This window comes from Hippocampus guttulatus, chromosome 14 (genome assembly GCF_054856545.1).
Source record: "Hippocampus guttulatus isolate MCC_2025c chromosome 14, RoL_Hgut_1.0, whole genome shotgun sequence".
Lineage (NCBI taxonomy): Eukaryota > Metazoa > Chordata > Actinopteri > Syngnathiformes > Syngnathidae > Hippocampus > Hippocampus guttulatus.
The window spans coordinates 13158134-13182073 of record NC_141274.1 but is presented as its reverse complement, the minus strand read 5'-3'; the positions used below and the strand labels follow the sequence as shown (position 1 = coordinate 13182073).

At 44.0% G+C, this 23940-nt stretch overlaps 2 protein-coding genes and 1 long non-coding RNA gene across 5 annotated transcripts in view; 1 reads left to right on the top strand and 2 right to left on the bottom strand.

Moving 5' to 3' along the window:
- vwa5b2 (von Willebrand factor A domain containing 5B2) overlaps window positions 1–6730 on the top strand; it is an 11426-nt gene extending 4696 nt beyond the window's left edge. The window contains 12 exon segments of the mRNA XM_086128816.1: window positions 250–364; window positions 473–669; window positions 1292–1494; window positions 1930–2255; window positions 2975–3206; window positions 3296–3634; window positions 3877–4014; window positions 4211–4339; window positions 4406–4456; window positions 4618–4717; window positions 4949–5072; window positions 5197–6730. Of these exon segments, the coding sequence (XP_085984942.1) occupies window positions 250–364; window positions 473–669; window positions 1292–1494; window positions 1930–2255; window positions 2975–3206; window positions 3296–3634; window positions 3877–4014; window positions 4211–4339; window positions 4406–4456; window positions 4618–4717; window positions 4949–5072; window positions 5197–5949 (2707 nt within the window). The 3' untranslated portion in view covers window positions 5950–6730.
- Window positions 3490–5053, bottom strand: LOC147195188 (uncharacterized). The gene is made up of 3 exons (XR_015102803.1): window positions 4940–5053; window positions 3862–4677; window positions 3490–3607 (listed from the first exon to the last, which is right to left on the bottom strand). It is a non-coding gene; the product is annotated as an uncharacterized LOC147195188 (long non-coding RNA).
- zfyve9a (zinc finger, FYVE domain containing 9a) lies at window positions 5747–23940 on the bottom strand. 3 transcript variants are annotated; one of them, XM_086128812.1, is made up of 20 exons: window positions 23801–23940; window positions 18885–18982; window positions 18653–18764; window positions 15846–16957; window positions 14946–15045; window positions 14460–14642; window positions 13438–13589; window positions 12905–13034; window positions 12437–12559; window positions 12027–12182; window positions 11030–11254; window positions 10883–10965; window positions 10699–10803; window positions 9658–9808; window positions 9506–9586; window positions 9127–9289; window positions 8528–8633; window positions 8221–8397; window positions 7721–7906; window positions 5747–5894 (listed from the first exon to the last, which is right to left on the bottom strand). In XM_086128812.1, exons 3-19 carry the CDS (start codon window positions 18720–18722, stop codon window positions 7745–7747), a joined length of 3279 nt encoding a protein of 1092 aa, XP_085984938.1. In that variant the 5' UTR covers window positions 18723–18764; window positions 18885–18982; window positions 23801–23940; the 3' UTR covers window positions 5747–5894; window positions 7721–7744. The 3 variants fall into 3 exon arrangements, with proteins under 3 accessions (XP_085984938.1, XP_085984937.1, XP_085984939.1); XM_086128811.1 differs by lacking the exon at window positions 5747–5894 and having other exon boundaries at window positions 6822–7906; XM_086128813.1 differs by lacking the exon at window positions 5747–5894 and having other exon boundaries at window positions 6822–7906; window positions 12926–13034.

The window sequence follows — 23940 nt, the reverse complement described above, 5'->3', positions numbered from 1 at the left end:
GCCTAGAACTCCACTTCAATCCTACTAAGTGTGGTTTTTAATATTTTGTCCCTCATCTGAAAATATTTTCGCAGAAATTAGAAATACATCCATCTCTGCAAGCTACAACCCCAATTCTAAACTTATTCTTAAAATAGTACCTTTTTGGTTGTACCATTCAATCCTCAGCATTTTTCAACTCTGTACATGTGCCAAATGAAGTTGATCCTTTTTGTATAATGAGAGGCATTTTACCCACCAACCCTGCAGATGCTTTGGCTTGGGCCTCGGCTCCCGAGCTTGCAGGCGACTCCTGCAGGGCGTTGCCAAACTGACAGGAGGTACTGCAGAGTTTTTGGAAGATGAGGAAAGACTTCAGCCCAAGGTCTGAAACGCTGCCACCTAGTGGAGAAATATTTTTTTTATTTGACATACTGTATTTCATTTGACTTGAAACAATCACATGTGGTTATTTACATCGATCTTTTATTAGCTCATCAAGTCTCTGAAAAAAGCCCTTGAGCCTGTGCTAACCGATGTGCGGATTGACTGGTACCTGCCTGAAAACATGGAGGCCCTTCTTTCGCCCAATGAAATCCCTGCGCTCTACCCGGGCAATCGCCTTGTTGGATATTGCACACTCTATGACATTACAACTTTTAAAGCCAAAAAGACAGAGGTAAGACCCTAGTCCTAAATGCTTTCCACTGGGTATTGCTGCGTGAATGTTGAGGCTAAATGAAGCTCTACAACCCACTTTAACGTAATTTCATGACACAAATATGCCACACATCAACATCGCTTCTAGGTGCCAAGATGTTATAAGATGGCCACAAATCACTTCTTTTGTCTCCGTGAAGCTCCACGACTCACCTCAACAGACAGTATTTGTTCTTCTGCACCAAGATGGCAGCAAATCACTGCCTATGCCCTAAATCTCCGCAACTCACTTCAAAAGTAATGCTTAGGTTTTTCAGTTAATAGGATCCAAAACCAAATCCATAAACTGAAAAACGTAAATAAATCAATTCAACTCACACTTTTTTGTGCTTTTAGCATGCTGCATGACACCACATGCCACATAATTCCATCATAATTAATATTTGGAGTAACGTAAAGTCAGTTAGAAACGGTATTAGTGTTTTGGGATCATAACTTCTGGTATATTTGCAGTTTTAACTATTAATTCAGGGTATCAATTACTCATGATTTGTGGCAGGTCTCAGTTGCTGCAGTAGAATAATTAATTTCTTGTTGCATGAATGTTTATTTCTTCCAACTTTACTGAAATGCCTACCTATATGTTTCAGAGGGGAGACAAGGGTATACACAACACCTCCATGGGTTCTGTTTTTTGCCCGTCAAATGACGACATCTCACCTCCGACTTCTGAGCTCATGCCTGTGGTGACTTGTCCAGAAGGGAACGACCTGGAGGAGGCGTTGAGGGAAATTTCCAGAGAAATCTCCTCAGAGTTCTCCTGTGCCAAAGACACGGACCCTGACCCCTCTGCAGGCCAGTCGCAACGAATAACATTGCATTACTCTGAGTGTTACAAACGAGTGGATATTTTCCAGCTTACTTGCATGAGAGGATGGATAATTTCGAAAATGTTTTAAACTTTCCATGGAAGTTATGAAAATTACTGGGAATTGAGGGGGTTTAGTGGAAAGGTACTACATTCAAGAATGAACATTTTGCAAAATACAATTTTTATAATATGTACACTTATACAAAAGTAATACGGATAATACGCAAGTCAAGGTACGAGTGTACTACCATGAAATTTGGGTGCTGTAGTCAGGAATCAGGATTATGCGAAACAATATTTAAGTTCTCAATTATGATCTAACCTTCCATTTTGTCAATTGCGATGGAAGGTTTCCACTGAATTTTAGGTTAATCAAACCCTCCACCGTGGTTAACACTTGCCTTATATGCGCTCTACAGGTGGAGAGTTAGACTGGTCAAGCGACGTGAGGACGAGGATCCAGGAGAGCTCCTATATTCAGGAGCAGTACATCCTGACCCGCTGCTCACTCAGTAGTGAGCGGAGTCTCCCCACACACATACAGGCCTCTTCAAGTACTGACGCAACGAGCCGGGCCTGTCTGCCTGACCCTATGCAGTCTGCTCTGCTACTGGACACGGGATCTTTACCTCAAGGCCTTGAGAAGATACCTGGTCCAGAACCGCGGTCATCTTTGTCTCGCTGGGCTGACTCGGCATGGCAGCAGAACCTCTCAGCTGACACTGGTGATAACAGCAGGAAAAATGTAAATATTTTCACAGTTGTAAAATTTGGCTTGATTTTTGTGTCGGGCCAAGTCTAGTTTAGAGTGCTGAATGACAAAGGCGGTATCCAAGTGCCCACTTCACAGCGGCAGACTTTACATGACAAGTGGAGGTCTTCTTGCCATTCTTTATAAATATACTTTGGGTACATCTCCATGGACTCCAGCATGTTCATTATGCTTCTGCCATGTAGACCGGGCACCTCACCCACACTAACTATAAAGGGAGTCAGTGGAGCCGCTTCGATTGGGCGGGAACCAAGTCGATTGTGTTCACTCCCACAATGGCGCAAACGCCCATTTCTACCAACGTGCATCTATGAATATACCCTAAGAAAGAAAACTTAACCCATGCAGATATTTAGACCGTGCTTTGTACTAGATTTGCACTGGGCATGAAAATAGGAGTCAGGTGGACGCATGTCTATACAGCGGACACTCAGACCTTGAGGAGTTCAGTGGCGTTTCTGGATATTGGCCGGAAGCCAGAGGTGGCAAAAGTACTCACAACTCTGTACTCAAGTCGAAATACAGAACATGGCGTAAAAGTGACTGTGAAAGTTGAAGTACTATACATGAATGTGTGTTTTATAAAACATTTGTGACCCACATAATAGTTGCCCTTGTTTTGGAACATCCATCACCGCTTCCCCTCAACTTTTTGAATCTTAAACTCATGAATTGCGCTTTTTCCTCTCCAGAATGTACACTTGTCTTGTAGCGACGGCCCACATTGGAGACAAAAATCACTGGCCCGTTCCACCATGGCAGCGAGAAGCTTCTCATCGCCGCAGGGTGAGATGGAGATGCACCGCCTCAGGAGAGCTCTGGAAAGGGTCTCCTTCGACCAAACTCTGGGAGGAAGGCTGGATGAAAGTGACGGGGAGGCAAAGCCACCAGAGACACTGTCCCGCAGAAGTCTTAATGATTCCAGTGAGTTGACAAGAATTATCCCTTTCCTTCTTCCCTTCATGTCATAAGTCGAGGTACCGCTTCATTTCTTTCTCCCTCCCACCCGACAGGTGGACTCCTTTTTCCCGCCTCTCCTCTGGACTGGGACAACTTCACAGACCCCGACTACCTATTCACTGCAGTTCCACTGGAAGATCCTCAACCGGGCCAATGCCGCTCCCTCATTCACGGCCTTCTTTGTGGCAGACCTGTAACGTGGGAGGCCACGGTGAACCTGGCCCACCTCTTGCTCCCTGAGGACCAGAGGGCAAGAGTGGGAGAAGGATGCAGAAGTCAAGGAGGGGGAAGAGAGAGGGAATCTTGGGACGAGATCATACACCAGCTGACGGCTCGTTCTGTCATAAGAGACTTTGAGAAAATGTCTGAAAGGGAGGACCAAAAAGGACATGGTTGAGTTTAAACTACATACATGTATATATATTTTTTTTTTCTTAAATACAACAATAACATCCATTGCATGTATTTTCAATAGGTACTCTAGCTTCTTTCCACATTTCAAAAGCATGCACAACAGCTGGTATCAGCTGAAGCTCACCGACAAGCCTAATGAGGACAAGCTCTGTCGAAAATGAATGGCTAGATAATATCCATACTGTATACGTGCAAGTATACTCACAATGTATGTCTGTAGGTTCAGCTAAGCGGTACCGTGTGAAGGCCATCCAGACCAGTAAGCATTGTAACATCGTCTGCATGTACACGGCCTTCACCATAATTGACAGCAACCCTAACAAAAGCGTACAGGATGGTCTGGAGGTCCAAAATACAGGTGCGCCAACTATACTCTCATTCGTCACAACATTAAGTACACATGCACAATAAAACAAGTTCCAAATGAACATGAATTAAAATGTTTACATAAAGATACTTTCGTACAGTAAGCGACCACAAATACCGAGCCGGTACCTACCTAAATTACGACTTGCTTTATAATTATGCGTATTTATTCATTTCTGTGCGTTTAGGGATCCATTTGGGAAATAGTCACAGTTCCCATTCAGGCAGTCGCAAGAAGAAAACCTATTCTGCAGGTGTGGGCAGAAGACCCATCAGCGGAGACTGTGAAGAAGGCGAGGACACGTGGAACTCGACAGGTAGATGGAATGAAATGCCATGATTATTTTGTTCGTCAAGGCGTCAACTATGTTTTTGTCTCTCAGACAGGGATGACACTCCTACCTCACTGTGCAGCCTTACATCCTGGGAGTCGAGTAAGTACTGTCTACTTGCTCAAAACAGGTCTTTATTTACAAATAACAATTTTCAAATTTTGCTTTCTTCAATCAGTGATATTCACAGCCATATTTTCTTTTCATCGTGCTGCGAAACAACTAATATTGCAGCTTTCACCTTGTTTTATTCATACTGACAGACGCCATCAGTGCTGCTGCATCCGTAACAACGGGCCCGTCGACCACTCGTTCTCAGCGATCTATAGAGAGCAAGTCAATGGAGAGCTTCTTTGGCACCAGGTAATCTTGCAAAACAAGAGTGTAATCGAAATGTCATGCTTTCAGAGGGAAAGTGAAGATCCCCAATTATGTAATGTGTATATTGGGAACTGCATCTCAGATTGTTTAGGTGGATCTAATATGACCGATGAGTCTGTACTCATTATAAGCTTTGAAAGCAGGGCATACTTTAAGTGGAGTCCATCTACATTCAACTCAAAATGACCTCTAAACTCATTTTACCTCTTCTAGGTTTCCCCTTGGCAGACTCAGGTCCTCAATTTCATCAGGACGACAGGTGCCACTGAAGTCCCACTGCTTGTCTGCAGAGACTGACAAACAACCTGAGAATGAAGCTCCAGACTACCTGCCCCTGGTGAGTCAGTATAAAGACACAGACAACAAATTTTACAGTGGAACTTCAAAAATGGAATCGATCCTTTTAACCAAAAATTCCTAAGCCTGTACATGTACTGTTGTCTTCTGGTTTATCCTCTTAGGTTCGCCTACAACTGGCCTCGGGAGCTTTTCTGCTCACTGAGATATACGCCGACTGTGTTCAGATTTCCTTGGACCGCCTGAAAAGGGCTTCCCCCTACAGTCTGCATCGTCGCAGCCTTAGCCCGCCTTTCCGCTGCGCGTCTCCCAGTGCTCCGTCTTTATCCGCCTCCGCCAAACCTCACGGTCATCACCACGTCACCTTTTCCCCCTCATCCTGCACCCTCGCCAAAACAGCCGCGCCACCCTTCCACCACACGCCGGACGACACCCCCTTGATGCTGGAACCCAGGCTTCGCCGACGACACCTGTCAGACCGAGACCCCATCACCTTATCCCAAGATCTCCCCAGTTCTGAGGAAGGCTCCCTGGAGCTACCAGGGGGCAACTCTCCAGGCCAGAGTCACGGACAGGCAGACAGCGGTCGCGGGTCAGAGACAGAGGTATGTGAGGGGTCTTCACAGGAGCCCCCCTACCTCCAAGTGAGTAGCCAGTTGGCTCAAGACAACCTGGAGGGCTCAAGCTGGGCGACCGCAGTGGCTCTGGCCTGGCTCGAGCACCGCTGCGCCGGATATTTCATGGAGTGGGAGCTGGTGGCGGCAAAAGCGGACTTTTGGCTGCGTGGCCAGGAGCTGCCCGAGGGAGTGGACCTGGCTGGGTTGAGGGGAGCCGCCAGACAGCTGTTCCTGCTGCTGCGTCACTGGGATGAGAACATCAAATTCAACATGCTGTGTTATAACCCCAATAATATGTGAGGCAATAGTCCGCAAGGGGGAATCATGGGGAGTCATTGCGACTCAGACAAGAGGCGACTCGAGTGACCCGTTTTGACCACTTGGAAGTTGATTGTTGTTCATTTTGTCGCAGGCTATGTCATTGTTATTTTTTTACCGCAGATGGCAGGTATTAATGGCATTAATGGTGTTTTTAGATTCGGAGGGTGGTTAAAGAATGAATTAAACTGAAGGGTGTTTGCGACTGATTTCCACACCGATGCAGAGTCGTTAGCAGTGATTTGAAAACCGTTCAAGCTTTTGGTGTTTTATCAAGACACCTAACAGAGTATAAAACAAGTTTTCATTGGCACGGGTGAGTTTTGTCAACTTAGTAAGAATCGCGTTTTACATAAAAAGTCCAAATTTTCAAGATGCTTTAAATAAAGTCCCTTGAAACCTTCAAAACACATCCAGCAGGACTCCAGGCGCGAGCCAAAAAAAGTTTTTACAGGGCTTGATTAATAATTCAGAATTATAAAATGTGCAGCTCTGTATTTTTCGTAAGACACCTGGGTCGAACGGCCAATTATGCAGTCCATCCGACCACTTCACCAGCAACCATTATTTTTACTTCAAAGAGTCAAACAGTATTTTGTAGTCCATCCAAAGGCCATTTTTATAGTCTTTTCTTCCACATCCCTTAAAATAAAAGATTTGTTTTAATGAGGAAGATGAAATATTTCAAAGCAGTCATGGTAACAAATACACAAAGAAATAAAAGGACGTTTAAAAAAAACACACACAAAGATTTTGAATTTGTTTTACATTTATTTGACAAACTACTCAATTTTGGAGTAGGTAATATTTATATGATATTTGTTTATATTTATTGTGAAGGGTAGGGGCTATACAAGGCTTTGGACCTTTTTAATGGATATTTATGATCATAGAAAAATATTTTTGAACATTATGCAAATGCAAAGCTGACCTTTCTTTTCCCTTAATGCTTTCAGACTGTGCAGGCATGCAAAGAAATAGACAAAAAAGTGCTCCATGCTCTTTCTAATTCGGGATGATTTGAGTGGACATACTGTATGCAAGTTACCGGTAGTTTGAAACAGCAGATGTGAGTAAGCACCTGATTGTCTCGGAGAGTGGAGATTCTAACGACAATTTGGCTTGAATAAAATCCTTCATTGGGACTAATAGTCAGATGGAGACTGTACAGAAAACACAAAAAAGAGAAGGGATACATTCCCAGCCAGGTCCATGTCGCAGGGCAGACAAACTTGCTGTGAACTACTCTACATTCAAGTTTTGTCTTCACAAACACTCCTAGAGATGGCTTAGAATCCAGTGCACGGTTTCTGCATTATACGTGTATGTGTGTAATTTTGTATTTTTACGCATTTGTGATTAAAACATCACCGAAACAGTGTTTGTCTCATTTTCTCCCTCCAAATAGTTGAGTAATAATCCATCAGAAACTGTACTCTATTCACCAACATTGTTCTTTTTGTGTAATCTCAGGAGGCTACAAGCTGCTTCTTCTGCCAGCCCGCGCGCGCACACCCACACCCACAAAATGTACATAGAGTCAATGCGTGTGGTGATTGAGGAGTAAAGCTTTAGCGATGAGATCAAACAAAAAAAAAAAAAGCAGGCACTGGGCACCGTGTGCAGGAGAGAAAAAAAAGATTTTAAAAAGGGCATCCGGTGCATCTGTTGCAGTCAGCAAGGTCCAAGTGAATGGCCATAAGTCTTTGGAGCTACATAACGCCACCCGATGGCCAAAACAGACTTAACTCACGCTTGGAAAAGTCGCCTCGAGTTTTTACGAGATGATCTCTAGGATGTAGAAAACCAGCTCCATGACCACAGGGCCCTCATTGAGCTGGCAGGCGCCGCTGTGAATGACGGGAATTAGCGCATTGTCCAGGTCGCTCAGGTACGCAGGAGGAAGTGGCTGCCCATTGCTCCCTGCCAGGTAGCCCACCTGGAAGGGAGAGGGAGGAAAACAAAACAAAACAAAACAAGGGAGACACTATCATTGATATATGTTTGTATGTATACAGTATTATGAGAGAAAGTTGTTGAAATAACTGGCAAGTGCACTTTTTGTGAGTAGAGTATATGTACCACAAGACTGTGAGTGTGAATGATTATTTGTTTTGTGGCCCACATTTGGCTGGTGAACAGTCGACGGTCTACTCAGCTCAAAGCGAGCTAGGATAGACTCCAGCTCACCTACTACCCTGAGGACGAGAAGCGTTATAGAAAATGGATGGATGGATGGATGCAATACAGTACCTGATCCGAGTCAAGTGTGACGCGCAGGCCCAGCTTGGCCATACCGTCCTCCTTGAGCAGCTTGAGGTGCGGGCACAATGCCATGCAGAAGGCCCGCGCCACATTCTCTGTCAGGCGGCTGTGGTCGGCTGGGTCGCTCAGGCCATTGGGCTGGTCGTCACTCCGAAGGAAAAACACCTAGCGGGAGAGAAGAGTGAGTTTTTCTTCGTTGTTGTCTTTTATCAGTATAGTAATTGAAGGGGGGGGGGGCGATAAACGGATTCATTGGATGGCTTCTGTCATCCATGCAAGAGTGCATTTGCTGTACCTCCGTCCAGCGGATCACTTTGCCGTTGGCCTTGAATTCAGAGCCATGGAAGATCTTCACGCTGGCAATGGACTCCATCGACTTGCCGTCGATCGGACTGATGACACTGAAATGCAGCAGTGTTACTATAATTTTTTTTAATTAGGTCATTATATGAGAATATCATGTAGAGGTGCAACAATTAATCAAATCTTATTGTTCGATTAATATTTTGACCATCAATTTATCGCATAGACACCTTGTTTGATTTAAAATTGTCCAAACTGTCTAAATATCAGCCTCTCAGAGTAAATACACAGATTTTTGCCAATGGACCATCCGTGTAGAATCTAAATAAATCTGTTCTTCATTGAATAAACAATGAACATTTTTGCCTATTTTATGACATGTTAAGGACCAATCCCAAAAAAATGAATCTTAATTACCGGTAGTTAATTAATCAACAGTTTACGGAATAATTTTTCAGATGTCAAAATTTAAGACTGCTTATCTGTGCCAGACCCCAGGCAAAGAGAGAGAAAAACAAAAAACAATTTATTCTGGTTGTGGTGTGTTCTGAGTGCCGTGCCGGTTGTCTTTTAAACGGCCCAAGGTCTCACCCCTTGTTGAAGTCATGGTCGTCATCCGTCCACTGGACATGCACCTGCTCTTGGTTGTCCTCTTGCTCGGCTTTGCCGCACGTGATGGTGAAGTCCTTCATGTCCTTCAGCGCTTGCCGTAAAGCATCCATGGTCTCTGCTGTGATCTGGATCATCACACCATCTAAGATAGACGCAATGAATGATGATGCCGTGTGAATTACAGAGGCATAAGTGCACTCATTGTATTTTTGTGCCACTGTTCTCCTCGCATGCAATAAATGGCTGCAAAGTACATCAGCGACTTTGACTTCTTTCTTACATGAGAGCAGTACTCCGCGGAGTTTGACATATCCAGAAGCACAGGGCAGCAAAACACCCACAAACAACAAAGATTTACCTTCTACAATGCTAGTTTTGGCCAAGAAACCCGACGAGGCCTTCAGGGCACCACTGAACACAAAGAAACAAGCACCGGTCACTGAAAAGCAAGCAAACGAGATAAGTTAGCGCATGCATGAAAGTTTGGATGAGGCAGTATTTGCACACTACCTTTGCGCGGCTGATGATGGATGCTGATGGCCTGCGTCTGGTAGTTGCCATCGTCGTTCTGCACGCACACCAGATGAGAGTCGGCGCGCTCATTAAAGCATGCACCCATTGCGAGCACGTGCTCATTGGACTTGTTCATGGCCTTCATCAACTGCAATGACACACAGAGTCAGGATTATTAATTGCAGTAAAAACATCAGAAGGCGCCAAGGAGACGAATCACAACAGAGACACGGCTGATGTCGGCAGCCGCGAGCTCGCTCGTTTTTAATCCCGTCAGATTAGTTGAATTCTTGCGAGGCAGACCAAAACTTGTAAATGTGGGGATTTAAAGCAGTGAGATAGGGCTGTGTCACGTGACTCAAAGCTGACAGCCACGCTCCGGAAAATGCAAATTCCTACCATTGTATAAAAAGAACCGTGCTGATGCAACCATTTATGGTGGAAGTGAAATACAATTGAAGCGTTAGTTGCTTTGGGAGTAAAGGAACAAAAAAAAAAAAAAAAAAAAAATATAAGCAATGTGACCAACATTATCCTTAATATTCAACATTATTGAAAACCTGCGGATCGTCCATAAAAAGGAAGCTCTATGAGGCAATTTTTATAACCTCAAGTGAGATGTAGTCAGAAACAAGCAATGTACGTGCCAATTGAGTACATGAGAGAGTTGTTAAAGTGATACTGATAATCATAAATAAGGATAAAAACATATATTTACTTATCACATTTATTTACTTTATATTTTTTTGTAAACTTTTTCCCACGTTTGCTCCACATGTTTTTTTTATGCAAAGACTTGTAAAAAAGCAATAGACACAATATGCTTTTTGGGTCGCGTAGTTCTTTTGCAGTTTATATGCAGTGCATTTTTTTTCCCCACGGTTCTCGACAACCTCTGTGGAATTGTTCAAGGGTTTGTTGTAATTGTTGGACATAATGTGAAAACACTGGATTTTCGGGGTTTTGTTCAGATAATTGTGATTATTACACAAACTAATATACTTTTTTTTAATGGTATTTGCATGGAACCAGGCTAACCTCATTATAGCGATTGCTGGGGATTTTTATGCTCGTCTTCTTCACTGCCATGTCCACTACCAGGCTTTTTACCATCGGCAATGCATACTGGTAGTTGCGGAAGTCCTGCGGGACACATGACATGATGTGTTGACACAAATGGTATAGCGCTGGTGGTGGTCAGCAAGTGAACATGAGATCTTACTGCCAGCAGATTCATGATGGTGTGGCCAGTCTCGCCAAAGAGCGGTTTCCGGAAGCGCACGCTGAAGAGCGGGCATGGATAAACTACAACAAATACCATGATTGTAAACTCACATTAAGTCGTTAAAAAGGTGCAAATAGCACTCACATCGGTACTCGGCACCCAGCCGCAGCATGAGGCGGATGGGGAAGACCTTAGCCCAGGGTGTCTCCCATTTTTGGATGAGTACGCCGAAGAGGAAGGGCGGGTTGGGCAGCAGCAGGTCCTGCAGGGACTGGAAGGAGGGGCTAACATAGAGGAAGCCACCGTGCTCCCTGCTGCCCAGGAAGCTCTGCGTGAAGAAGGAGTGGCTCAGGTGGCCCAGTACGTTTCCTGGAAGAGGAAGCCCAGATTATACACAAAGCCAAAAAAGCAAATATTTCCAATTTGGGTCATGGTCTGGGTGCAGTTCACAATAAAACATCACGATTCACAAAGCATTGGGAGCCATCTCTGCCACAAATAGTTTTAAAAAAATCTATTAAATGGCGCCCCTGCTAAAAAGGGATTGTAATTGCCTATAGATGCCAAAAGATGACAGTAAAGACGTCAACTTTTGTCACATTGAAGATCCTCAATTCACTTCAAATAGTTTCCTTGGCACCATGATGCCACCATGTGGCAAAGCAACTTTTAATGCAATTAAAAGTGGATAGGTTCCCCAAAATTGTGCAATTGCTGATTGGCAAATATGCAACATAGAAGTGTTCCCTGTACATGGTTCAAATGTTGGTAGCAAGCTGACAAAATCTGTACGAGCCCGTCTTTGATAGTCTCTTAGAAATTAGTGTGAGAGAGTTTTGTTTTTTTCTTTTGGGATCTTCTCATGACAGACAGTGTTTTTAAATTTCATATTGCTGAGGGAAAATGGCTTAAGTTAGGTTGGGGGAAGAGCAAAAACGGATATTTACAATATAACATTTGCCATATATTTCATATATATTGTTAGAAATTGGTAGCAAATGGACAACATTTCTAGGACGAGTCCATCTTTAAAGACCACTGGCCCAAAAAATCCATAAAATGACAGGGTTGAAACAAATGACGGCCTTTTTATTTATTTATTTTTATAATTTCTTGAGACTGCTCAGTGCTGTCATCTTACCACTGAGGGCCTCCTGGTAAAGATGTACAAAGTGTTTGAAGATGTCCTTTGGGATGGCCTTCTCCTCAGGTAGACACTGGAGCAGAACCACAACCTCGGCCTGGCCAACGGCATGCATGCCCTTTGTCGTCATGTACCAGCACTTCCTGTTGACATCTGACCAAAGAAAAGGAAGACGGATTTCAGCAGTTTAATACCACCTCTATATGAGGGTCATTCCAGAACTGGGGGACAATTTCTGTCCCTCCATTAAATTTCAAATCCGTGGAATTGTGTAAATTACAATTGTTTCAATGTTTCCACTCAGATCACACAATCATTCAAAAAGGAATAGCCTCTTTTTCAAAATTGTGAGTGGCTAAATTGTCCTCCCCTTCCGGAATGAACTCTGATGCAAAGCGCCGACTCACAGTTGACGAGCTTGACCATAGCGAGAAGGTTGGCGTTGAGGACAAAGACCAGCGGTTCAGGGCCTCCCTCCTCCAGCTGCTGCATGAGGACCATCGCTGAGGGACGCTCCTCCACTGCATAGTCTGGTTGTGGAGTCAGAGGTAACGTCGTGTGAAAACAGGCGGGCAGGACTCAATGTAAAAGTGTAGATTTGTGATGTGAGAATTCACGCAGACAAAAGTATAGGGACATACTCCACTTATATCAGAGGTGGAAAATGTACAAGAATGTCAACACTTTTAAACAGTAATTTTATCGATTCATTGTTGCAGCCCTAAAGGAGTCTAAAAATAAATCTGTCCAAATACATTTGTCCATCCAGTGAGTGAACACGATAGTGTTGACTGCATGGCAACATGATAGCACATGGAGGACACAGGGGTCAGGCAGGGGGTGGGTGGTGGGACGGTGAAGATGAGGGCAAGCACCTGTGATGTGGCCTCCCGTACCTCCTTTGACTCCGGTGGAGATGAGGATGGGAGGGAGCCCGTCCTCCGGGATCAAGCTGAGGGCACTGCCCACTGGGCTGCCCACTGGACCCATGGGGTTAGGGGTGGCCTGATGTGTGAGAGAGTGAGAGGGGGGAGAGAGAGAGAGAGAGAGAGAGAGAGTGGAATGAAGGTTAAAGGGAAGAAGAATCTTTGAAATTGCTCCAATGCTGAGTAAAGGGATGAAGATTACAACATTTCTGCAAATAGAGGCCATATTTACCCAACTGCCGGTGGAGGGCAGGGGCATTGTTTATGAAAGGAAGGCCTTATTGGATGTCTGAAAATATTACATTTCAATCTATGACAAGTGAGCGTGGTATTTAAAATAAGTCAACAATGAGTCGTATGGAGAAATCTAGAGAACAACTAAGTCTACTGCAATGCTCACTTAAGACACATAACTTGACACCTAACCCTTTAAATAATTTAAACCCTTAACTTTTAAGCTAAGAAAATGCGTGTGAGCGTACCCCTGCAGTGTCCGATCCAGAGGTTTTGCTTGCATTTGTCGAGATGCCGGTGCGTTGCGTGGGCACAGGTGTTTTGGGGGACTCTGCCTTGTCGCCATTTGGTAGGACGCCATCCGCGAACCACACCTTTTTCTGGTCCCGTGTGACAGATCCTGAACAAGTCATTTATTGTGTGTAAATGCAGGGTTTTTCCTGGCTCAAACTGAGTTGGAAGTATTAACATCCTGACCATGCTCCATGATGTTCATGTATTCTGTAAATTAAACTGACTCACTCTCTTTTACAGGAAACATACTTTCAGAGTTCCAACTGTATTGGATGTGGCAAAGTGAAGCAAATTGTGAAAATGAGTCCTTCACTTGCTCTTTGGTGCTGTATCATCAAGCAAAAATGAAGACAGAATTATTGCTTTTGATTGCATGACGTCACTCAAGGTCAGTTTTACAATATCATTTGGAGAATTTATGGCGATATGTCAGCCCATCTGACATATCACTGCGACCCGGTTAAAAAAATTGGCTGTAACAGAAATTACAAGAAAAGGGAAAAGAATATGTAACTTCACGATAGATTTCCAAAGAGTTTGTGGCTCCTATGAATCTTGTAATAAAGGGTTCAAATGGCTCTTGAGTTGCCGACACTAATGCAACATGTGCCTCCTCACTTGCTGCACAGTGACACACCATGACAGTCTAAACCCATACTGCAGGAATCTAAACATTGTCGAATGTACGAAAACTGCGATCAATGGTCACCAAAATTTATGTTGACATCTTTACTTATGCTCACATCAAGCTCTGAAAATATTAAAATGATCGCCGGCATTGCACATGCAAAATCTGAAGGTCTGTGAAAACATGAGTCATGAACATGCAGGGGAACATTTAACTTCCTTGGATTAATCACTGTACTACTTTTCCTGTTTAGTTCGGGCTTTGGCGCCATCTTGTAGCAATTTAGAGCAGTGCAGTGCACTTCGAATGTGCACTGATTACTCTAAACAAACGAACTGAAGGGCTCACCCTCGTTGCCAGGTGGCTTGAGGACGCCCACCGGCACCATGACAGTGGGCGGGGGTGAGCCGAGCACGCCCGAGGCCTGGGCCTGCTGCAGGGGAGGGATGGTAGAGCAGTACTCGGCTGGGTTGTTGGGGTTGGGACTCTGGTTGTTGCCAGCTGTGAGATGAGAATCCGACGACGTCGGAGCTGAGGATTGGGGGTACAACGACCACGCGTTATTTCCGCACTGGACAACAATGAACCACATTCACTTTTCAGAATCACATATGTTGCGCAAGCCTTTTTTAAAGACGATTAAAGCTTTCACACAGGCTTTCTGACGTAGAAGCACTCCCATTGTGTGCGAACATGGTTCAGGCTCAGCTCGTATTGCTGTGATTATTACTTTTCTTCATTGTTGTTTTCGTGAATTAGGCTCATTGTAAATGGCTTGACAGAGTCAGACTTCAGATTTTAGCCGGGGGGGTGAAACACACAATCCTTGCTCACCGCTGGTTAGGGCCAAATGACAGGTGACGCAGACGCGAGCCTCCTTCCCATCCATGTACACCAGTTTGCATCTCAGGCCGCAGCACGTGGCACAGAAGACCTGCCATGACAGAGAAAGCACAAGCTGTAGTTGTGCAGTTCGCCCAATGTGTCAGGAGGTTCTCTAGGTCACAGATGAGCCATGTGGATGTGTCACTCCATTGTTTGTCAGTGGCACAGAGAGTGTTTGTTTACCGCTGTGGGAAATCGCAGAGCAGTCTGAATATTTTTTCTAAGTGCGGCATCAGCGACCGTGGGCTCCTGCCAACAGTGCTGCGCAGACACCCTGATGCTTGTGTGTATGTGCGAGCGTGCGTGTGTGCAAGCACTTAATTTTATTCTATGATGATGTACCGTACCACAAAGGTTAAAGAAATTTGTTATCAAGATTAAGAGCCATTTTAGAGACCACTTTTTTTCCCCCGTAGAGCTTGTGACACGTGCTCAAAATAAAGATGCTGATTAGAAAAAGAGAAGATTTGAGGTATGCAATCGATTTCTGATCCTCAAGTACCCGGATGTTTGTCACAGGAGCTGAATTAGCACATTGAACAAGTTTTAATTTTACTCACAAAACTGAATGTGAAAAGTCACTGAACTGAATCTGTGTGGGAAATATTGTTATTTGTAATGTGAAAAAATATACAAGATTGAATTTTCAGTGAAAAATCCTAATTCAAATTGTACAATTCAGATTCAGTTTTAAAAAGTAAAGATCAAATTAAACAATGCAAACTCAGTTTATGTAATTGTGACTCCGTTTCTCAACGCGCTTTTTCAAGTTTAGTGATTCAAATGTAATTACACCTCATTCACATTCTGTCTTTGGTAGCACATTTCAGTCCATAACTGTCCCCTTACCTTGCCACAGGCCCTGCAGTGGTGCCTCCTCCTGGTAAAAGTGAACCTGGCGTCGCACCTCATGCAGGCGGGGGCCTGCGAGTCGGGCACCCACACCGGGGCCACCTTGCCCAGCGGGCTTGGGGACTTCCCACTGAGGGAGCCGTGCTGTCCTGCCTGAAGGTCGTTGTCCGGACTCTCCGAGGACAAAGCAAGACCACCAGAAGTGGGGAGGACCGTGACGCCGTTCACCGCCGAGGTCACCTCGGTACCGCCGAGCGTCGGTTCGGACGGCGTTCCCCTGCGGTTATCCAGGTTCTTGTTCTTGCTACTCAGCTGGTTCTGCACCTGGCCCACAAGGGGCTGCGGGATTTGGAGTTTGAGGCTGACAGGCTGCTTGGGTCGCGCACCGCCGTATGGGACGCTGACAGGTTGTAGGCAGCTGTTGTTCAGTTTCGCTGTAACGCCGCCTGACGGTGCCCCTTCACCGCTCTCCTGCTTGCTCTCCTCCATCTCCTTCTCCTCCGTCACAGAGTCTTCCTTGGACGGCACGGGTGAGGGAGAGAGCCTCCCCTCCTCTTCCTCCTCCCGGACATTTAGTCGGCTCTCATTCTCGTGTTGTAAACCGTTGGAAAGGAGCTGCTCAGAATGAGGTCTGGACACAGAGTCTCTACCCACTCCTCCATTTAGAAGACGTTCTACCTGCTCGCCACTTTGTCTTTCTTGCTCAGAATACGGCGAACTGCCTTCTCCATTCAAAGTAGCCGGCTTCACGTGTGGATGAATCTTCTCAGAGGGAGGCCCTTCTTGCTCTCGTCCCACCTCGAAGGTGTAGCAGGACGCGGCGGAGGCGTCCCCGTGCTGCTCCTTGCAGGCCGTGACGGGCAGCGGCGAACGGCTGTCCGTCCCCACCAGTTTACCGATGTTGGGCTGCGGCAGGGGTGGGCTGTGGACATCGGCTGGCTCACCGCCGGTAGGTCTTTTGGGATCGGGGAGAGTCTTCAGTGGCTGCAGACTCTCCTGGGGGCTGAGGTCAGCGTGGGCCAGGGCGGGGTTCAAAGAGAGCAGGTGGGCAGGTGGTGCTAGAATCTGGGTCCACTTGGCATCCGTGAAGAGAGGGGAGTCAGTCTCATCTGACACAAGAGGAGAAGGACATGTTTAGTGTTCAGGGAACCATATATCCATCAGTTACCACATGTCAAACGTAAATTGGTGGCCAGTCAATCACAGGTTGTTTTAGGAGTGTAACTGTAACCCCCCACCCCCACAGGGGAAAAAAACCCCCCAAACATCTTGAAGCACGGTTCTGAAAGTACCTTGGTCACTGTCATGCACTTGGTTGAGGTTAAATTGCCTACGTTAAGCGAACAGAATGCAAAAACATAAATAGGAAACAATTTCATGACATAAAATTAAACTGCTACAATTAAATTTCCGCCCCAAAAAGCCTCAAATATACAAGAAACCAAAAATCTCATATCACAGCTTAAATCTTAAAAATGTGCAATGCCAAATTTCTGTCATTGAAAGGTTCTCAAAAAAACTAAATAATGTACAGTATACCATAAAATTAAAAATATCTATTTTAAATAATAAATAACAGCTTAAATATTTTCTTTTTAGAAGCGTGTTAATTCAAACTACCGTCAGTAAATTCTAAATACATTTATCAAATAAACAAAATACTACTCAATTTTTAATACAGAATAACATCTTAGATGTTTTTGTATTTAAAAAATGCGAATCCAATAGTTGGTCTTCTTTTTAAGAAATGAAAAATGCTGGAAATAAGTTTACACAGCCCCACATTTCTTTTTTCATGCTGTACTGCTATTGAAGTGTATGTTTCGAAAAGTGAAGACAAAAACGTAATGGGTGTTCTTACCTCAATTCACTGACGCCATCCTTCAACGTTGACATTAAAGAATTAGCTGCTGGGCATGTTTGAACTCTGTCACTAACCAAAACAGCAGCACCTACCAACGTGCGTAATGTTTTTATAATTTCATTGGAATTAATTTGAAGCAACACTCAGTCTAGTCAGCATGAGTGCTACTGAACTCCCAGGACTGGAATGTGAGCGAGGCTGCTATTGTTGTTGCTGCAGCAACGTGTGCGCGTGCACACACACACACACACACACACACACACACACACACACACACACACACACACACACATAAAAGCACAGGGGTATTACAAAATATTGTAGACGTATGAATCAGCAGCTTTCGTGTCACAATTAGGAGAATTAAACACGGATGTGACTTCTTGATGTGAAAGTGTGTCTAAACTCATGGGAAATGCTTAATTAGTTCTTTGGCCTGATTGAATGAGCTCCATCTTGTCATCGAAGAAGGGAAGCCATAAAGTTGTTTCATGAGATGGCCATGATACTATGTTTTTCGAAAAGGGGAGACTGTCGAAATGTTGTAAACTCCTGTTTCAATGCCAGTAGAATCAAGTTGAGTATTTTTATAACATTGATCTGTACATTTCAACTGTATTTTTTTAATATTTCTGCATTTTCCATCTAATGTTTTTTTATTCCTAATATATTTGTATATTTTGTCTACTATTTATTTCCCCAATAGTTTTCCCCCATCCATCATGTTCCGCTTATTATTGCAAATTATTTATTTTCATTTATATCTTTTTTTTAATGATTATTTATTTTATTTTCTAATAAGGACTCATGATACTCCCATGTGCTGACAAACATGCACACATACAGAATGACACACAGACAAAAAGTAAGAAATAGAAAATCTATCCGAACGCTCTCAACTCCTGTTTCAAAACCCGATCAATTAATTGACTGTGTTCACCTTCGTTCTGCTCAAACTCGTCCAGCACCTTGTCCAAGTTGAAAGCCTCGGCCTGGAAATAATTCTCCATGGATCAGGAAACTGCTCCTCCTCCTCTGCGGCCAGCGTGAACCTTCAGGAAATGGGCAATGGACATAGATGACAAATATGCCACCATCCTTCATGTCACTGAATGTGATTTCACGTGGTGTGTGTGTGCGCGCACCCGCGTGTACTCAACACGTTCACTGACCTACACAGAGGTCCTTCTCAGTAGTCGCAGGCCATCTTTGATCTGAGCACGTTTCCCCTCTCAGTGAACACTTGAGCTGCTATGGCAGGCATCCACGCCTTGTGTGTGGGGAGAAACAAAAATGGTCAAACACACAATCTAATTCAATATTGTGAATTATGTTGTAATATTTTTGTCATAATTCTTTTTTTTATCAATTATTTATCCCCAATATTTTTTTACATCTACATCTAATATTTAACTTTCTTTAACTCACAAATATTGTTGTATTTCCTCATCAAATATTTAGTTTGGTGTGCATGTTTCCCGCAATTTTTGTGTCTTTTTGGTCGATTCTGTCCTTTTAAAGAGATTTTTTTTTTGTAATAAGAGAATAACTGCTTTGGGTCTTGTGTGATTGTGTAAGTTTACCTTATGTGTTTGATTTCTGACTTCCACTCCCATCAACCAATCCTGAATGCATATTTGTTTTGTCAGCATATTTCGTCACACTACCGATAACTAGGGATCATCTAACGTCAATCTTCCAGGAACACTTTTATAAACACTTCATTTCATCGAAGAGTGGCTCGCCCGCGTATGTTCTGCTCAGTCGACCGCACATGCGACATGAACTTGAGCGGGATTAGCCAGCAAAATGAGCAGAGTCGGCTCATTTTTCCGCTCAGTTAAAGATGCGGTGTAGTTCATACACTTGTTATCACGCACACTGCGCCACAAACATGCACACGCGGCTGAATGTCATATATCAAACATACAAAATGGGTATGAGTGAGAGCACGGATACCCATGAAAAAGAAAATACAACTGCGAAATGCACTTTAAAAAAAAGGGTCTGACTGCTCAGAAAAAAAAATCATACAATTACATACTATGCATACATTCAGTATGCCACTTACTTACAGTAGCATCACATTCAGGGAAAAGCATAATAGCAAAATATTACGATATATCATACAGAAAAAATAAAAAAGATAAATTCTAATTGTGCTGTAGCTCAACAAGAGTTTTTAGAACACTGCCATCTGAGTGAAGATTTTCAAGGATGTAGAAAGAGGAAAACACACACACACACACACACACACACAGGCTCCACAAATGCCACATTCGCACACATAAAACACACAGATTAAGTTTTAATTTGCCCGGAGAGGTGCTGAATAATGCACACTTTTATTTTTAGACATTAAAGCACATATGACATATGGATGTTGTTGACATTCATGTCAAGTAGCAGGAGTCCTTCTAAAGTGACAAGCTACAGTGCACTACTTCACTCTCAGCTAGTTTGCTGTCAAAAAAAAAAAAAGACCAACACGACAAGCATAAATCCATGTGTATGTATGACACAACACCTTCAGACAGCATTACTACTCTTCTCACTAAAAGACCGACAAGAGGTTCATGCACACAAAGACACTGCTTCACCAGAGCCATAAATGAAGACCTTTCACAAAAGGTGGGAAGTGAGACATTGTCACAACTATGTGTGCAGATAATTAGATGACTTTACTGCCAGCGTTTGGTGTGATGTATAAACAAGTTGTCGGACAAAACCAAATGGTGCAGGAGAAGCAAGTCTGAGGTGTTAAATTTCACACTCTGGTCCCCGCACTGCAGAATTCCCTCACACAGATTTCGCGCATGGAATGAATGATGGTTAACAGGCACGTGCAGACTTTTTGGGGGGAGGTGCACAAGCAAAATAGATAAATAAAGAAATGATATGAAATCTTTTTCTTCCAGTGCAAAGGGACAGGTGCTTGCGCACCACCTACTGGCCCATGTGTGCACGTGCCTGGTGATTACCTTTTTTTAACACTTAAATCACACCATCATGGCACAAATTCACGTTTGAAATTCGAGGATTCGATATGCCACCATGTCGACAGCTCCAAAAAAAGGCTTCTTCCTACTTTTTTTTTTATGAGAGCTTGACATCGATTGTTCATTTCTGCTTGGTCAATTATGTAACGGCGCAGCTCTGAATGTTGTTGAGTCATGACAACAAAACTTCCTTGTGTTGACTTTCAAGAAACACTTCTGCTTTTTGTTTTATTTCCTCCAAGAACCTAGACCACTTTTCACCCCGCGGCCCAAGCCAATTGAACCTCGCACATCCTGGCAAAATTACAGCGACCGCTTACTGTCTTGGAGAATGGACTGACATCACTTTCTAAACGCGCCACCGCCGCCCAACACACTATGACGTCATTGTTTCCTCCACCTTGACTGCAAGCATGAATCACGCCCGTACAACATGACAGCCAAGCGTGAAAAGTCAGACAGTCATACTTCCCAACAAACAATTCCCACAACAACACAACAAACAATTCCCAACCTTTATTTTCAGATTTAGTAAAATTGTTTAGGAAGCGAGAACCCTTGCCGAAACTATAGAAAGCCTTAGTGTGAAATGTGGTCCTGTTTAGTTGAACACAAAGCTTTTATTCTGTTCTATGAACGGAAACAGATGGATACACAGATTAATTTTATCTTCTCCTCTTTAGTGGAAAAGCAGGTACCGGTAATTGTTTTGGCAGTCACTATACGTCACTCCCATAGAGAGCAAAAATACATTATTTGGAGTGAAGAAATCATTTTTGGAACTTTAATAAGGTTCAGTGTAGTTGAAAATCACTTGTCTGAAGGATTAACTCAGAGGTGTCAAACTCAGGTCCTGGAGGGCCACTGCCCTGCATGTTTTCCAAGTCTCCCTATTCCAACACACCTGATTCAAATGATCAGATCATCAGCAAGCTCTGCGCAAGCCTGACATTGAACCTGTTCATTTGAATCAGGTGTGTTGCAACAGGGAGACTTGGAAAACATGCAGGACAGCGGCACTCCAGGACCTGCGTTTGACACCTATGGATTAACTAGACAAGTCTTTTGCAGTTTTACTTTTTTTTTTCTCCATATACCCCCCCCCCCCAGTGATTTTAGTACAAACTAAGCTTGTATTGAAGATCTAAAAGCAATGCTTATTTTATTTAATCCTTTGACAGACTTTCAGGATTGGAGGAGGATGAAGATAACAGTTAAGAGGCGCTGTTCTTCATCAGCTATTAGGAGTCCGGCTTCCTCCTCTTATAAGCATTGGGAGAGAAAAGGAGGTCCCAGCGCACATGACAGGCAGCATGTCAGATCAAACAACATGATGACGATTACCCCGTAAATAATGTGAGGACACTTTCAATCGGGTGCGGCTAGCAATTGAGAAATGTTTACAGAAGTCATTACCACATCTGCCTCACAATAAGTTTGTAATGTTTGAATATCGGCCCTTCTGTGTGGACTTTGCATATGTGAATGTGAGGGTGAATTCTTGGTTATCTATGAATCTCCTGCAATTGGCCGGCGACCGCACCAGGGTGTACCCTGGAGTGTTCAGTAAAGTCAAGGCAATCGGCTAAGAAATAATGTTTTAGATCACCTGCCACCCTGATGATGAAAAGTGTTGTGGAAAATGACAAGTCACGATACAATGTACGATTTTACTGTCTCCAATGAACCTAACATGAGCATTTCTGGAATGTGGGAGGAAGCTTGAGTAGTCTGAGGATGTCCAGGCAGGTACATGCAAAAAGAAGCCTAGATTTGAAGCAGTAGCACGTCGTACTTTCCTTTTCATGATAGCGTGGCGCCTTGAGATAAAAGTTCAACTCAAATCACTTGTATCATCTCATTGTCAGATGAGTATTTTAAACATCACACCAGACGGTGGCACTGATATCATCTAATTGTCTGATTGCTGCATGCCACACAGGAAGGTCGGAGCCCAGATTTGAACCCTTAACCTCTGTACTGTGAGGCGGATTAAAAATATTCGCAAGTGACCGCCCTATTTCTGAAACCGCTGAAGTTGGAACGTTGCTGGGTTAACTTACATGTCTGTGACATTGATAAAGAAAGGGAAAAGGGAAAAAAAGCTTAATACCAACTTTTCTGGTGGTGTGGAAAGGGCGTCAGTTTCTTCAATTGTCTCTTCGCTGGGTTCCGTAAGAAAGGCACAAGGTGATTGATGCTAGATATCCCGTTTTTAATTGTGATTCCGGAATTTAACAGGCTTTCCAAGCGAAAAAGGTTTCCGATACTGCATTCGAAGATGGCAAATTGTGAGGTCGACTTCCATGTCAGCGGCAAATCGGAAAAGGGTTGTTTGCCGGGTCTTCCAGGCAGTATAGAGGGGGCTTATGGTAAAAACAGACCTCTACTTAACTTGGATTACCCCAGCAAAAGCCCCTTGGGGCTAAAGACAGGTGGTAAACACTACTCATGGACGAACAACAGAAGAGTAGTGTGGTTTTAAAACTAAGTCTGACATGTAAAAAAAACAGTTTGGGAGGCTTTCTTCTTTAATTTTAACTCGCTGAATTAGCTTGAGGTGCTAGCTGCGTTTGGACGTCCGTCCACGAATTAACTTGTCCAGCGGTCTTGTTTTGCTTTGTGCCAAACCATGGCGAAAGAGTATCGCCTCGCGGATTCAGTAGGCAGGCTGCGTCAAAAAAAGACGGGAAATTGAACGCTTATTTTTAGCCTCGAGGGCTCCAGCGGGCAGCAGAACTGAGAAAGCCGAGTGACCGCGTCAACCCGCCGCTCGGACGGACGGCCACCGAGTCAGTGCGCGTCACCCGGAGCGAACCGAAGAAAATTGTCCAACTATGTATTTTAAACAAAAAACAACCAAAACTAATGTTATCATATATCTTTATAGTGTAGATGCGGTGTGTATTTTAATGAGGCTTGGTCTTCTGCTGAGTAAATGCTAATAAGCTAGCTAAAGCACCACGACACCACCGCTACCCACTCGGACTCCCGCGCCCGTCGGCGCCGCTGCAATGGCGGGGCAAGGTCGGAGCAACGTAGCGTAAAAAAAAACATTCCACAGGAACAAATGGAGTGAACAGGCTCACCACCGCCACCACCACCAAGGGAATCCTCATCTCTACACGCAGCCCCGCAGTGCAGGAGAAAGAGACGAACCCTCGTCGTTGTCCGTCGTAACTAATCGCCTTCCCGGGCTACTTTTACGCCGATGGTGTCCTCCTCCTGG

Excerpts from the sequence above, each read along its gene's own strand:
- zfyve9a (XM_086128812.1), bottom strand. The coding sequence starts at position 18,722 with ATGGAGAATTATTTCCAGGCCGAGGCTTTCAACTTGGACAAGGTGCTG. Across the intron at positions 9,809-10,698 it reads CCAGCAATCGCTATAATGAG|TTGATGAAGGCCATGAACAA; the intron begins GTTAGCCTGGTT and ends GTGTCATTGCAG. Across the intron at positions 8,634-9,126 it reads GACCATGACTTCAACAAGGG|TGTCATCAGTCCGATCGACG; the intron begins GTGAGACCTTGG and ends GCTGCATTTCAG.